The sequence below is a fragment of the Bacillus rossius genome, chromosome 7, assembly GCF_032445375.1.
Source record: "Bacillus rossius redtenbacheri isolate Brsri chromosome 7, Brsri_v3, whole genome shotgun sequence".
Classification (NCBI taxonomy): Eukaryota; Metazoa; Arthropoda; class Insecta; order Phasmatodea; family Bacillidae; genus Bacillus; species Bacillus rossius.
The window spans coordinates 63,561,455-63,578,782 of record NC_086335.1 but is presented as its reverse complement, the minus strand read 5'-3'; the positions used below and the strand labels follow the sequence as shown (position 1 = coordinate 63,578,782).

Here is a 17,328-nt window from a genome sequence, read left to right as displayed (position 1 = left end):
ATTCCATTAAAAAAAACAAAAAAACAAGAAAATGTCTGAAAAAAATTAACAGTGATTATGTTTTATTGTATACAAATATAATTCTCCAATCAAATTACAATTTTATGCGCACAATGTTGATGCTTTGAAAGCCCATTAAGTGTTCAAGATAAAAAAAAATGTTAATTGAAAAATTTAGAGGATGACTCACGGAACACAATTATTGTGAAATCCAAGTTCTAAACTCGAAAAGAGCACACATTTGTAAATAACGAAGAGAGGTACATTCAACTTCCACAGTCCTGGAGTATTAATTCTCCAGACGGCTACAACGGAGAGAGAGAAAAGGGGACCCCGGGCCGAAGGGCCTAGCTCCGGGTGTGGATGAACAGCACGTGGCGGTTGAGGTTGCCCTTGCGGTGCGTCCTGTAGGGGCAGAGCAGGCACCGGAAGCGAGGCTCCTTGCCGCACTCGAGCTGCTGGTGGGTGCGGAGCGAGTGGTTCCACTTGTACACCCTGCCGCAGCGCTGGCAGCCGTAGGCCCCTCCCTGCCGGGCCGCGCGCTTGGGGGCCCTCGCGCCCGCACCTGCCAGCAGACACCCCCCGGCCACGTCAGGACAACACTGGCCGCTCGCTGCCCCTTCGGACACTCGTGCGCACATTCCCACGCTCCCATACAACTACACATCACATGCAGTCCACTGACTTTTCCCCCTCAGTACCAAGGGAAAACAATTTGATGAAAATGTTACTATAAAAAATGGGTGCGTGTACTTAGGTACGCGCGTGAGAAGTTATACTTCTTTGGCATCATTAAAAAATAGTTTTTAATTGCATGCAAATAATTCTCCATGGTAGTGTTAAACGTTTAACACAACCTTGTTGGAAGTCGCATTAGAAGTATAACTTCAATAAAACAAATAAAAAACTAGACAGCACATTTAAAAAAAGTTCATTCAACTCCTTCCATTACACAGACTCAACTAGACTCGTATTACCCACAAACTCGACACTCTCCTAAACGACAAACCAGCAGTACCAGTAAACAAAATAAAACTTACACACGCTATTAGATGACGCATTCACAGACTTAATAAAACACAATGTTCAAAACTTTTTACTTACTTACAGATGAAGGAAGAAGTGTCGGAAGGTACAAATGTGGTGCCTCATGTTTTGGGAAAAAGATATTAAAATAATAATTTTCTTCCACCTAGATTTTTTTTTTTTTTAAAGAACTTGGTACATTGTAAAGAGCTTTCGGAAGGCTGAAAATTTCACTAACAGATTTATTAGTATAATTTAAAACAAATGTTATGATAAAGAGTACAAAAAAAACTTCCAACTAATCACAAATTTAGACTAAATACAATATTATTTACAGTATGACTACCACTTTTACAAAACCAAGACCATAGAGAAATGATATTAAAACCCCGAAATTAAGTCTTGCTTTGACTGAAAGAGGAGATCAAGATTATTTATGTTGGAACAAAGAAAGAACACTGCCTAAAAGAGTCATCAACTCATGTTAATTCCAAAAACTTAACACAGGACACAAAAACAATACCAAACACTTACTTTAGAGTAGATAAATACTCTGTATTGCTACAAGGCACCATGTCACACTAGCATTTGTTATGCCCATTTTAAATCAGAAAGACACTGTACACTGTCATGACTTTTTTCCCCACCCACTCACTAGTGTATCCACTAGAACAGTAAGTTAAATAGTTTCAAAAAAGTAATCAAAGACATCATCAACAGCACATGCAATAACAAACTAGCAGAGTCACATTTTCTCTTAAGTTTCATTGATGTAGCTTATATTTTTAAGTTTTCCCTTAAGTGTAGTATGAAAAACTTTCTTAAAAAAATATATATTAATTTTGATTGAACATTCAACATTTAACTGTTACATATATATCTATGATGTTGAAGTGAGGCACAGAATTATCTCGTTGACTAAGGTCAGCACAGACTGTCCGTCACACACAAACATACCGACGAAGAATATCGGGTACCGACGAAGAATATCGGGAACGGACTTGGCCAGGACCAGCAGTAAGGAACCATCCCAGCATGTACCTGGAACGGTTAGGGAAACCATGGAAGCAATAGGGATGGCTGGACAGATGTACTCCGACCTTTCGGCCGGCGTTGCTCACGTGTCCCCTCCCAATGTGCGCCCTTAAGGGTAGTATGGGAGTGTCTTCCAGTTACTTTCTTTATAACATTCCAGAGATTTTTAAATATTCAGAACCCTATTTGTTGATTGGGCGGGTATTAAGAGCTTCGGAGCCGAACAGAGGCCCCTGGAACACAAGTCCAGCGACTCACCACTGCACCACACTGCTCTGTGCATGTTTACTTAAGGGGCCCGTCCTACCAGCCAGGCACTCGCCGGTGCTTCTAGCGCGGTGTCGTCTCTGAACTGGCGCGCAGTCTTCTCGTCAAGCACATGAGCGGTGACCGTAACATTACACTGCGGAGAAATGAAGATGATGCTGTAGTGCAAGTCCCCTGTGTGCTTTCAAGAATCTGTACCATGCGTTTCACAAATAAATTTTACTCTGAAAACAAACGTTTTAGCCATTTTCACTCTCCTAAATAGAAACAAAATATGGATACTCATCCATCCTCACCGCATTCTTAGATGATTTTTGTAAACAGACACCACTCAGATGTCTTGAGCTGTCTTCAAACTGCATCGTTTCTTCTGAACCTCTGCACTCTATATGTGCGCCCAGGTAGGTGGAGGCCTTAAGACCTTCAAAAGTTTCACAGAGTTTTGGAAATCAAGCACATAGGGACACAGGGAAACTGACTGAGGGAATCAAAACGTTTAAACCTAATGATATGACTAGATAATATGATTAATAAAATTTAACTATTTGTATAGTTGTCACACACTTGGGATAAAGCTAACAATTCTGAAGCTGAAACATGTTTAAAATTTGCTACCAGTACAACTGTGGGAACTAAAATATTTTTTATACATGATAAAATAATTGGTGTTTCTTTTAATTAAAGAAGGCAGCTCTGGACTATCAGCAAATAAGAGCCATTCACACAACAAATAAACCAAATATGAGGAAAAAAAATAATAATTTTTTTTTATGTTAGAAAACAATGAAAATATTTTGTAAGATAAACTTACTGATACTTTTTTAAGTTCAAAGGCATGAGATAATCAAACACAGTACATTTCAAATTCCAACATAAACAAAGAATTCATAAATGGCACAATCATTTTTTTTTTACGAAATATGTGCCTGCCTTAAACATTCACAGATTTGAAACACACGAACATGCACAAACGATGGAAAATGGAAAGAATAAAGTAAGAAGGGAAAATCTTTCTTTATTTCAACACACTAGTTACAAACAAAGGCAATCGGGACTTCAAGTGAGTAGGAAGTCGTGGGCGACCACCTCCCGGTGAACGACGCGCATGTGCCTCAGCAGGTTGGACTTGATGTTGTGCCTGCGACTGCAGAGGGGGCACTGGAACCTCGGCTCCTGGCCGCACTCGAAGCGAGCGTGCCGGATCAGGGAGCTCCTCAGCGCGTACAGCTTGCCGCACTGACCGCACGGATACCGTGCGTTCCCGTCCGTGGCCTCCTGGGCGAACCACGCTGCAACAGGACCGACACTGGGCGTGACGCAACGCGACGTGCTCCGACCACAGCACGGACCGGCCCTGAGTTTGCGCATCCGGTGGTCTCGAATAACTCACCCCGGTCAGCATCACAGCTACCTCCGTGCTGTGCGACATTAAACAACTCACCACACTCAACTTTCTGAAAGCAATATCGGATGCCTCAAGGTCGTAACTTTCCTTGCACGAAACACAACCAAAATATCTTCACAAGGATTTTTACGATCAACCAACAATCAGATAATCTTACCAACCTGGGTGGGACTCTTATCTAGCAGAAATTGTTTAAGTTGAATAAAAATACTTATGTAGGAACTATATAAATGTACAATTAATTTCAGCAAAAAATAAACTTTTAAGAACACAATTTAAAAATGTTAAACATTGGGAAATGTGAGTTGAATATTAAATGAGTTTGTATCTCGGACCATACATAGATAAAGCTTAATGCCATGCTAAAATTAAGTAATTATAATTAAAAGCAATACTTTCTGTTTGGTAAAATGTTTATTTTTTTCTTCTAAATAATAGTACAATACATATCAACAGTGAACTGGTACATTTTTCTCTCCAATTATCATAACCAAAACCATCATATAAAGCTTTACAAAGCCAAAAAAAATTAAAACATGTTTCTTATTACTTACCACCAATTCCCATTAAATATACCTATATTTATGTCCTATTAAATAATTATATTATTTTGTTCAAATATCAATAAAAATAAGTTTTGTAATCAAAATAAGTCTTACTGTAAAACACTACCCACATTCAGATCTGTAATGTTTAGTACCTGTGTAATGCAAAAGTAAATACATAAATCACCCTTTTTACATTTTTAATGAAGCAATTTTGTGTAGCTACTAGAAAAATAAAATGTATGAATAATTAATTTTTCTCTGAACCTTCATTCTCAGAAAATAATTAACATTCAGATTTTCTACAATCTGAAAACAATGCTAGTCCATACCAAAAATGTACACATTGTCAAGTACAAGATAAATGTTTGGATTAATGCTGGTTATATTCAGTGCAAAACAGTAAGCCCATTTGATTTCAGCACACACAATAAAAAATACAGCTGTGTATTCACCGTTAGCTATTAACTGCATCAGTTAATTGCACAAAATGTTTCATACGACCATCACAATGAATACACTGGTAAAAACACATAGATTCATTTACAGAATGGGAAGAAGTTGTAAAATAAATGTCAATTTTAAATGTACAGTTATATAAGCAATTAGGCCTACTTACATTTTTATCTTAATGCACTAAAATACAAAGATATAAAATGTAAATAAATATTTCACATCGAACTATATTATTTAAGGTTTTGTTTATTCTCACTCACTGACTTGGTTATTAGTTCATTTTCTTGTGATTTTTTAATTCATTAAGAATTTTTCTGTAAATGTTATTCTAATAGCTCTCTTGTATTCATTGTTAATCACATATTTTCACACAGTATATTTATGAAACATTGTTTTCAAACTTTAAAAGGTCTCGAAGGTGATTATAATTATTAACACAGTGTACCTAACATTTTTACATTATTAAGATAATATTTAGTAGATGTTTGTTAAGAAAATTTGAGATGAATAATAAAATGTATGACAGCTATCATGAAAAAATAACAGGAAACATTATCACATAACAAAATTGACAATAAAATGAACTAACCAACATGGCATATGAGACTAAGGTTTGAAATACAAATTAAATTTTAACATAAAAGATGCAAGAATAAATACATCATATTTCTTCAAAAGTAACTACAGCCAAGTGCACATACATAGATATACCATTAAACAGTGCTGCTTTTAGCCCACCAGCCTGGCTGGCTAACTCACACATGCACATTATAGCAACACACTGTGCACTGTATTTTATGTTGAAACCATTTATTAAAACAATTTTGTTTGAAAACCAATGTTTTTAATAACAAAAGGATAACTTTAAAAGTTAAAAAAATAAAAGTATAGTAAAAATGAAAAATAGTTGACAGCATGTGATGATGGTGACAAATTTTTAAGTGCAGCTTTTACCTTTTAATTTAGGTTTTGGCACAAGCGAAACACCTAATTGTTTTTACAATCTGCGAACACGTATCTTAAGGTTCGTCTTCATATTCCACGTTGCGTCAAGCCAATTTTGTGTTACTTTTGTGAGGTGTAGTTAAGTTAGCCAGCTGCATAACTTGACCACACATTTGCAAGCGACGACATCAGATGAACTTAATGTTTGTCAAGTTTAGCACCTGCTTTCGTTTAGTTGAAAACATATTCTAAGGAGACACTGGACCGTATGCACAAGCCTGTGGTTTGAAGTTGAAACTGTAATATATTTTCATGTTCATGAAGCGAGTTATTTTTGCCAGTAGGCCTATTGGAAATTTTTGAAGCAAAACTTCTTTGAGCGCAATGGAAGTAAAATTTCAAGGCCGAATTTTAATGCAACGTTTTCGTAAAACATTGTAGTGAAACGTTTCTGACTCTAAAAGGGCTGAGAATAGGTTGTGGACGGTGCAGAGAACTGGTTCCCTTGAGTGGGCCCCACGTGGCGGCGTGCGGCTCAGGTTGAACCCCGCCATGCTGCAGGGATAGGCGGGTCGCGGCGGTAGAGACCCGCCTGCGCCTGACGCCACACCGACTTGCTGGCGTCTAGTAAGGGGGTATTTGGGCAGAGGGCGACACAACGGGGTTTGAGCTTATTGTTGTGCACCGCACCACGGGCCATATTCACAAGAAAATAATGTTCTTACATGTACATACCTATTATTTTAATTACTTGCATAAATCTGTATTGTTAAACATTCTTATATGGGTATTGTTTTAGCTCTGTAACAAAATATTTTTTGTTATCCTTAGCAGTTATTTTTAAGTGAGTAATAATTTTGTTAATTCATGTTTATTTAGAAAACTGCCTTCTTTCTCTCTTTGCCGTTTTACCCCTTATGATTATTTACTAACAAGTCGAGGTTTGAATTGACAAAGAAAGTTTCACTTCTATAACCTGTTCTGAGTTACACGTGCTCTTTTTTTTGTGTGAGGGACTCACTGTGAAACTATAATAAAACTATTTTTCTTACAGCCTACTTATTTACATTTGGGAAAAACAAGCCCTGATCCCTGCTCTGATGTAAGTCTTTCAAATGGAAACTATTTTGAGAGCATCGGAAGGCCCTCAACTTATGATACAGAGTGAACTCTAGTTTCGAAGACAAGCTAGCGCTTCCCAACACAAGTCAGCAGTGTTCCCAGGTGGCGAAAAAGAAGGAAATATCCATAAATTATGTTTTTTCTCTCCCTTTTTGGTATAGGGATGTTTATGGACTTTTGCATAACTTGGTGCGCTATTAATATGATTATTTTCTAAGCACAATATTTACCAGCTGTTTTTCTTAACTGCAAACTTATAATTACATTGTTACGAAAGCAAGAGACCAGACTGCGATCCCAGCTTCGGAGCTGGCTGGCAGCCCTGCACTGCCACTGGCGTCACACACTATCCACTGACGTAAGGCATGCCACATGTGCCTAACCGGATTACAAGGGTCGTCACTTACCTCCTCCTCCTCCCCCCCCCCCCCCCCCCCCACTCTCCGCACATCGTCCTGCCTCGGGCTATTATCACCTTTAGTGGGCTGGGAATTGCGGGTGTGCCCCATGCTCTGGTATGTGGCGGCTGTGTGGGACCTTAAACAGCAGTGCTTGACAGTTGCAGAGGAGGGCAGCTAGGTGGGTGAAGGGGAGGTGGAGGAGACTGGAAAGTGATGTGTGAACATCAAATAATCAGACCATCAGAACTAATTAAGGAACTGGGTTGGGGCAGCATACATAAGAGAAGGTGGACAGTGAGGTTGGTCAGGATGCACTAGATACTTAGTGGCATGGGAGGCTGGGGAAAGATGGGACACAGGATAGAGAGGGCAATATATATAAACAGGAGGGAAAACTCAAGAAAAGTCTTTAGAAAGAAGAACAGGAAGAGGGAAAAGAATGACAGGGGTCAGGAATAATTAAGAGACGGTGACAGCGAAGAATGTAGTACGGTAGGGAATGTAGTATAAGAGGGAAAGGGAAAAGAAGGCAGGACTGCCTGCCACCGGACTTGTGCCCAACTTCAGCGGAATTTACAAAATTTAAAAACAAAACTAATTAGGAAGAGGGGTGGAGGAGACGAAATTTCGTTTCCTCGCTGGGCCCGAACCAGCTTTTGCCGATCATGATCAATTTTCTGCAACTACAAATCATACAATCATTATCTTTTCCACGGTTATAAAAATATTTTAGTACATATGATCTAAGGACGTCTTTTAATAAATAATGTAACCTTACCTCACGCTTGCTGTTTGATAAAACAATACAAATGACCGTTATCAAGTCATAACCGAACAGACACTTCAAATTGCTAATGCTGCTTTCATTTCTGACCGCTATTAATTACCTTAACCATACAGATCAGCCACACGTTATATTTAAAAACTCGTGACAGATAACAACCCACATGCGCACGGGACGAAATGCTTTGTTTACTACGTTAGTTCAAACTCTTCGTAAGAGATGGCAGTATTGGTCTGAAATATGTGCGTATAATGGGACTGCCATTAATGTAGTACTGCGTAATCTATGACTACCCATTTCGTTATTCAAATAAATTGGAATAGTCGTTTATAACTATATAATATATGGTTTTATACTATCCGTTGTGTTATGTAACTATGTTCGTGACCTTGTGCGCAGACGTGGAAATTCCGTAACTTAACCTTTGTTATGAATAAAGTAAGAATATCTACTTCCTGCTAACCATAAGTACCGTCCTTTTGCGCTGAAGCCATAAAGCGCGCGGGATAGTTCGTGAGGGAGGGTGGGAAGGTGAGGCAATAAATTTGCGATTTAATAATTAATAAATACACTTATACACGAGGCATGATGTTCAAAATTTGAAAGGGGATTCCGGTAGTAAAGACGCACTAAATATAGTAAAATGCAATAAATAAAGCATAAATGCCATCAAACAAGGTTAAATACAGAAACACATTTATGTGAAAAAGTATCAGTTTAATTAATTGGCACATGTATTGATCATCAATCATTGATCTGGTTATTGAATTAAAAACAAAGGTTTTCACTATTTTTTCTATTTGAGTGTCTTAGCTAAAATCGGAGAACTGATTTCTGAAGACATGTAATAAGAGAAAAGAATGTACTACACGCCCAAGCCAACTGTGGTCCCGGGAAAAATGTGAACTACCCAAGGTCGGACAAACCCCTCCCTCCGCCGTCATCCCTTCTGCCACACTGTCCCCTCCCATTCCCTAGTCCGCCTCAATGGTCGAAGCGCGTCATGTCGCGGGTGGGACGGCAAGTAGAGTTGTCACCATAAGTCACGACACAGTGCGCGGATACGTATCGCTGTTCAAGTATTTCACGGATCCTTTCAAAGCGGAGCAAGGTTTCGAAGCGTGCGTGACTGTAATATAACGTGTTATTTTTGAAAGATTTGTGCAATGGGAGTGCATGACTTGATGTAAGTTTTTGGACATACGCCATTGCTTAGCACATGTATATCTGTAGAAGAAAACTACAAAAAAACATAAATGACAAAAAACACAAACTAAGCAAAAAATTGCTGTTGTCAGGATCTAACGCCACACAATACTCCACAACAGGAATATGGTCAACAAACAAAGAAAAACAAAGAAAAATGGACTAACAGAACGAAAAAAAAACCACAAATGATGACAGCACAAAAATACCGAACCCACAAAATTCAGCACAAGAGTTGAAACGAGACAGAAGCACAGCAAAACGAAAAGACGAAACAAACACAATAGTTTTCCAAAAAATAATAAACAAAAGAGAAACGAAAACAAAACCCACAAATGATGACAGCACAAAATATTGAAACCAAAACAATTCAGCACAACAGGCTTATGTAGCATCTTCAACTAATTACTGCTACATTGTTTCCTAGCTGTTAAGATAGGACATTTTTCAGAAATAATTGTGTACCTATTGAAAAAAAAAAAAACTTACCTACTTGAACAAAGAGTTTGGACATATTACATAATAATTCTGAACATGCTTCACTTCCTGGTGGGTTGTGGTTCCAGATGGTACAGTTCACCTTACAACACCCAAAATAACATACCTACCTACTACCTTCACTGAGGTCTAGCATATTTTTATTTCATAAGGGGATTTCTCCCTTGTGTCCACCACTGCCGTGTTCATTTTACATTTAGGGAGGTTAAATGACTAGTAACTAGTGAGAAATGTGGTTGTATTCTAAGTGTCATCAAGATAAATGGTTAATTACACCTTACCTACAACTGAAGTTTGATAAATCATAGATACACACTACAATAAGATAAAATTATCCCTATTTATTTAATAACAAAAAAAAAAAATCCTACTAATACAAGTAAATGTAAAAACCACACATCATTAATTATCAGACACTAGAAAATAGCATAATAGTACATAAGTTTTTCTATTACTATTAACACTTAACTAAGCCTGCTATTAAAGCTGTCAGTAATAAAAATGCATATAACTACAATAAAGATGTGAAAACATTTCCTTACTCTTTTATTCAATGCTGACTAATAATTGCAGAATCACATATGTTTCAAACATTTATAACTAACCGAAAATGATGGAATAGACAAAAACACAGTTCACGAAGAGTAAGTTGCCAAGTAGTGTTGCTCGACTATCGGGGAAGTAACCACACTGGTAGGTCCAACGAGTGAAATGGTTACAGAGAGTGGGAGTGCTTCAGTCGGATGTGCCGCCTCATGTTCTCGTTGCGAAGAGTCTTCTTGGGGCAGAAGGGACACTGGATATGTGGCATTACGCCACACTCCTTGCGAATGTGGTGCATCAAGTACCGCTTCTGCCGGTACGACCTCCCGCAGCTCCCGCACTGGAACTTGCCGGCGCCTCGCGACTGCCCAGGAAGGCGGGCGTTGCTCCGTGCAGAGCGGCTGTTGCTGCCAAGCCATTCATCGCCCGTCTCGTTGCTCGACATTCTTGCTAGCTTGGCGACCATGTCCAGGAAACCTGCTGCTGCGGAAATACAACTGTTGTGAGAAAAATAAGTCCGTACCAACGTTTCCAAACATGTAAATTTACTATTAATATTTACATATACTATAGATAACCTTTAAAATAACAAAATAAGTGGTAACATCCAAGAACATGACCTGCCAGTTTAGGCCCAGTGGTTAAGGTTCTCATGTTCCATTCAGAAACAGTTTAATACTGCTTAGACAGCTTAGTGAATTCTTCTTCTTAATATGTATTTGTTTTTGTATATGTATTTGTGGTAGCTAAAAGTAATGTACATATTTAACATTATCACTGGTAAACAGAAGTGTGGTTTTAACTACAAGTATTGGGGAAGAACTATCGATGATGCAACCACTGGTTGGTGACAGTGCATACATGTAATTATCATGGATGCCACCATGTGATTAAGGGCAACATGGAACCAGCTAGACTCTTTACTCTGGGTGTAACGTAACTGAGGCTTGGAAAAATATTATACGTGACCCTTCCTTGTAAATACCTTATGCAAAAACCTGGTCAAAATCATCTAGCATTCCATAGCAGATGAAATTTGCAGAAGTCACTGTAATAGTGACTCACAGTGAGAATTTGTGTGTGTGTGTATGTATAAAAGGTAGGTAGTATAAAGTTGGTGAAATCATGTTTCTTTTTTTTGTATGCTACTTCCTCAACTGATGTACAAAATCTGACAAGCATTTTCGACAGTCCATACTTTCTTATCATCATCAGATTTAAAAAAATGACAATAAAAATAATGATAGTATTCTAATTATTGATTCCCTTTTTGCTTTTCTCCTATCCATGTCTAGTTCAATCGTAGTCTGGTGCAGCCCTTATCTTGCCAGGTAGTTCTTGCCGGCATACATCCAGGACAGGTCTCACCTGATAGTCTGCTTTTGAATCCTTGTTCCTCGCTAAGGTGAAGAGGTACAGTTGGTTCATTTTTAATGAAACAGTTTTGAAAGCCCTTCTTGTAATCTACACGCAGTATTCCTCCACCAGGAGGAAAAGTCAACACTGATGTGGGCCCAAAGTGACTGCATACAGCAATCACTTTCATCTGAAGAATCATTACAAACATAAAATATATGCTATTGTTATGCCATGCCAAATAAGACTGTAATATTCATAAAGAAAAAAAAACTTACTACAGTGGCCAACAATCTTTTACATTGCCTGGCTAATGACATTTTAAGTATCTAGTCATGTGCACTTTAATTAGTGTAGTTATGGGCAGCAATGCTTGGAAAAACATGAGTGTTCTTTAGAAGTTCTCAAGTCCCCCCCCTTCCTCTTACCAGGGCATACATGCGGTGTGCAGTAGTTCAGAAGAAACCACTCAATTTGAAAAACACTTATGACATCTGAGTTGTGCCTGTTTATGGAAAGAACATTCTGTTTCCATACTTATATTTTAAACTGTGTTGTTAGGAGAATGAAAAGGGATAAATTGTGCGTTTTCAGAGTTGTACAGATTTTAAAAGCACTTGCATTACACCTGTATCTTCATTTCACCAACATCTTATGTTGTGGTTACTGCTATTATTTTACAGTAGTTGTATGCACGACGAGAAGACTGTGTGTCAGTCCACAGCATTGTGTTTATGAGGTGACACTGTGCTAGAAGCACCAGCGAGCGTCTCACTTATCATCCCGCCTCACTACCAGATACACCCGTGACTAGATGGGCCTCTAAATATTTCAGGTGTAAATATTCTTGTAAGCCCTCACTGACTAATTGATTTACCAGCCAATATGGAATTAAAGCACAAATGAGCACAAAGAAAGGTTACTTTGAACCCAAGTTTGAACACTGGAGCTTCAGGCCATTAGTTACAAAAGGCAGACCCAGTGTGGGTGCACAGGGGGGGGGGGGGGGGGGAAGTGTGAGGAAGGAGGGGGACTCGTGACTCCACATACAATCCACTGGATACAATAACTTAGGTAGTAAATTTTTTGAGCTATTTTTTATTTTAAATACTAGGTACTTATCAAAAATGGATGTGTAACTATTAAATAGCTTAGTCTGGCTCGAATATATGGTTAATTGGTTAATTGGTATCCATGAATGAGCTCCTTTTCCCTTGGTTTTATTGAGAAGTTGCTATTCCAAACTCCTCCCTTTCCAGAAGTAAAGCCTGTATCCACCCCAGGCAGTTAGTAGAAATCACATATTTTTAATTCAAAACTATTTATTCACTTTATTATCCTTGCAAACTTAGAACAAATATATAACAGGCACATATTAGCTACAGTTACACAAGCATTAGGGTTATGCCAGTCAGATTTTCAAACCCTCACATAACATGAATATTTAGCATTCAAGAAATTTCACATTTTCAGAAAAATATCCAAAGAAAAATAATTAAGGCATGTAAAATATAAGAATTCAAACATAAGCACTTCTGAAGTTGACTTGGACTATATAACTGAAAAATATACTATGCAAAAAACTAGCAAATAATGTATGTGACTGCATCAGCTACAGTTCTTACAGAAAGTTTGTTTAACACTATATGAGGAAAAAAAATTATTTGAAGCTCGGAAGTGTAAAAAAAATATTTAATATTCTAACGGTTTATTGTGTTCAGTTTGTGACTTCAAAACTACAATAGGATTGAAGAGTAGATCTTAGGTACTCGGAGAGCGGTGGTGAGCAGAGGCTAGTGCGAGCAGTCCCGGTGGCCAGGGTGCACCAGGTTCATGTGTCGCCGGAGACTGTGCTTGTGGGTGGTGCGGCTGCCACACAGCGGGCACTCCAGGCTGGCCACCTTGCCGCACTCCAGCCGCAGGTGTCGACGCAGCGTCTGCTGCCACGCGTACGTGCGTCCGCACTGCTTGCACACGTGCCTCTTCTGCAGCCCCGGGAGCACGGCATGGTGCCCCTCCTCGCCGACGGGCCGGAGGCCTGCGCTCGCGGCTGAACCTCTGCCGAAGGTCGGCCGTGCCGATCGCATGCTTTGACGAGTTTTCCACAATCCTTTCCAGAACACACCTGCAACAGAAAAGAATAGTGTCAGCTTCATAATGCATTTCGCCTTTGCTACATTTTGAGCGTTTTTGAGTAATAAACACTTGATCTGGCTGATCGTTTGAAAGACATTTTCTCACCGGTGCAAGCAAAATTTCACATAGCCATGCTTTTTTAATTCAGTTCATTACAGAGACAAAGTTTCAGTTACCTTTACAAGAAGCATATGTTTTAGAAAATTCAATCACAGTTTTGTTTGCATCAGTGCGAGTTGTTAAGGGACATTGTGATCAGCACGCCTGCTCCCCACTTCTGTGACTTGGGGTCAGTCTTCCCGAGTGTGGAGAACATCGGTGACGTAGCAGTTTCCCCTCTAGTGCGTACTGTAGCTTCTTCAACCAATAATATCACTTTATGCCATGCTTCATGGATTTTAGTTCCTAGGATGCTCTTTACCATGTCATTCTTATAGCACAGGCATTTGATTAAATTTATGAGGACAATTAATATTCACTTTTACACTTTTGCCAGTCAAATTTATTAGATAACATATACAGCAACTGTATAAATATTAGGAACCATTAAAAATGAAGAAAAAAAATACAAAAAAATAAAATTAATAAAACAACACACATACTACAGCCAGATAAAAATAATGGTAAATGTACAATTTTTTTTTTCAGTCACATGCAAATTATTACATTTAAATAGACATCCTGGGTGACTGGCTTTTGTTTAAATTCTGCCTCGTAACCTTGTGTGACCTTCAGTTAGCCAACGCTGGGGTCTACTTGCGGTGATCCCACCTGGTATCCTACTAACCCTTCAATAAGGTATATTTTACTGTACCACCTATAGTTTGAAGAGCTAGATAACAGCCTGCACAGACCTTAGTGACTCTGTGACAATGAGCTACCTGGAGAGAGTATCTGTTGAGCACTGAGGCGAAACACATGTGTAATGTTTATGTTTGATTGCAGGCTTGGGTACGAGGGGGTACCAAAAAAAGCATTTTATTGACAGTTATGTTCACATAATTCAATTTTTTTAAGTTGGAAAATAATTAGTAAAAATTGAATTTTTCACTAAAAAGGGAACTAGAGAGTGATTTTGACTGGATGCAAACAAGATATCATGATTCCACATACTGATAGTGTTTGTCAGTTGCTGGTAAAATGGCATTAGTGATTACATCGTCTACTGTGGAGGAGCAACGAGCTGTGATAAGATTTCTTTTTGCAAAGGGAAAGAAAGTTGGAGGGATCCTCGGAGATGGTAAAAGTTTACGGAAAATACTTTATTGACTGTACCAGTTCGTGACAAATTGCAGGGATACAGTTGGGAAGTTTTGGAGCACATGGACCTGTCACCATCTGATGTCCATCTGTTTGGACCACGAAGAAGTTTCTCGGCGGTAAGAAGTTTAACTCTAATGAGGAACTCAAACGGGCCGTGCGAATGTGGCTCTTCTCACAGCCAACAAGAGTTCTATGAGTTCGGGATTTTCAAACTGATTCATCGTTGGGACAAATGCCTCAACATGCATGGAAGTTATGTGGAAAAGTAATAAATGGAAAATATTTTCATTCCTGTTTCATATTCTCATTAATTGCTTTTTTCTATTATTTTTTACATAATGTGCATTAGTTATTGATACCCCCTCATATTTAATTTTTTATAACAAAACTTTATTACCTTCAAAGTACTCTCCATTACACTTAAAACATTTGTCTAATTATAATTCCATTCTTGGAAACATTTGTCAGATTCCTCAGTTTTGATCGCTGACAGAATACCTTCTTCATCTCTTCTACGTCGTCAAAGGGACAAAGTTGCCTGGAGTGAAGTCAGGTGACCAAAGAGGTGGGGCAAGGGAGTCATACTGTTTTCTGCCACACACTGGTGCCCTAAAAGCGCTGTGTGAGCTTCATTGTCACTGCAAAAAATACCAGGCCCTGTCTGCCATAAATCGTGCCTTTTTTTGTCGCACACTATTAAGCAGTCTTTTCAGAACCTCTAAATAAATAGCAGGAGAAACAGTCTGACCTAGTGGAATGAATCACAAGTGTGATGTTAATATACAAAAATTTGCTTAGCAACTTAACACCTTGTTTTTTTAATTTTTTAATTTTTTATAAAAGAACATTAACAAAATCAATTGAGATTTCAAAGATGATAGTTTTGCCTAGTAGGTGACATCTTGGTGTGTCATTGACCTAGCGGTGAGATTCTAACAGAGGCTAGGAGGAAAACACTGATGAGAGTGTCCATGCCTTAGTGCGATACTAGTTAGTTCAAGCAGGGGACATCGTGGTTTCCGTGTCCGTGCCGTGGCACAAGCACAGGTGCCGCAGCAAGTGGTGCTTGTGCTTGAACTTGCACCGACAGCAAGGGCAGCAGAGCGTCGCCTCCTTGCCGCACTCCACGCGCAAGTGCCGCGAGAGGTTCGACTTTCTGCAGTAGGAGCGCCCACACACCTTGCACCAATGCCGACGATTCGCCTGACGTTCCCCCACCAACGGGAACTGCTTCCACGCAAACTCTGGAACCATGCAAGCCATGCATGAACCACGTGTTAGGATCACACGTCTGAGACCTACCACACAGTCTGGTAACAATTCAAGAACACTAGCTCACTTTTACTTTGTATACGTAATGCTCTTAGGCAGTGTTATTAAAAAAATACCTCTGCAAATTGCCATCAATGGAATGCAGTATACACATATTAAAAAAAAAAAAATTAAACCCCTAAGCATTAAGTCTATCAAGAACCAATGTTTGTGACCTTAATAGAGAAAAAAGAAACAACACATATGGTCACAAAACCATTCTGGCTGTTCATCTTAATAAAGCAATGAAAGACAAGAACATAAAGAACAAACATATCAAACATTCAAGACCCTTCAAAAGCCAATACTTTAGTGTTATAGTTAAACTGGTAAAAACACTTATTTTCTTTCTGACTTAAATTCCTTCCACGGGATTATCTGTGCTGATTGGAGAAAATAATAATAATTATTGTAAAATCATCTTCATCTTCACTCAGTCAGATGTAAAAGAGAACATTTCAATAGACAACACGAGTGACAGACTGTTGTCAAAATTACGCCTCGTAACTTTGTACAACCTATAGCAGACACTTGGGTTTATATGTGGTGATCCCACATGGTCAGTTACAACCACATCCTTTTTATAGAAATGGTGAGAACAATGTAAACCAATAAACGTTATTCCTACTAACCTTTTGTTTTAAGGTATTTTTTTAGTGTAGCACCTGTACTCTAACAAGCTAGACAATAGATTATGCAGAACTTAGTATCGCCCTGAGACCTACGAGCTACATGGAGTGTGTCACTATCTGTTGAGCAATGAAGCAGGACATTAGTTTCTTAAGCTGTACAAATTTCTAAATTAAAAAAAAAAGGAACTTGGAACAATAATAATTATTTTAGCAAGACCTTAGCACTTGTTATTCAGTGTATATGCTTATTGCAGTATTGAAACATGGGTAATAAACATATAACATGAAACAAATGAAAATTGTTAATAATCAGCTATGACTAAACAAACTAAGAAATATTCCAGGGTTATGTTAGAAAATATACACAGCTAAGATTATCACAAAAATTATAAATGAT

The 17,328-nt window shown here is 38.6% G+C and overlaps 1 protein-coding gene across 1 annotated transcript; it reads right to left on the bottom strand.

Moving 5' to 3' along the window:
* Positions 1–13,382: 13,382 nt before the first annotated feature.
* Positions 13,383–16,251, bottom strand: LOC134534603 (zinc finger protein 775-like). Its single transcript, XM_063373085.1, has 2 exons — positions 16,020–16,251; positions 13,383–13,714 (listed from the first exon to the last, which is right to left on the bottom strand). The coding sequence occupies exons 1-2, from the start codon at positions 16,249–16,251 to the stop codon at positions 13,383–13,385; spliced, it is 564 nt and encodes a 187-aa protein (XP_063229155.1).
* Positions 16,252–17,328: the final 1,077 nt, after the last annotated feature.

Bases quoted from the DNA above. Each gene is read 5' to 3' on its own strand.
- LOC134534603 (XM_063373085.1), bottom strand. From the start codon at position 16,251: ATGGCTTGCATGGTTCCAGAGTTTGCGTGGAAGCAGTTCCCGTTGGTG. The intron at 13,715-16,019 runs GCACGGACACGG...TTTCTGTTGCAG, and splicing joins GCACCTGTGCTTGTGCCACG to GTGTGTTCTGGAAAGGATTG.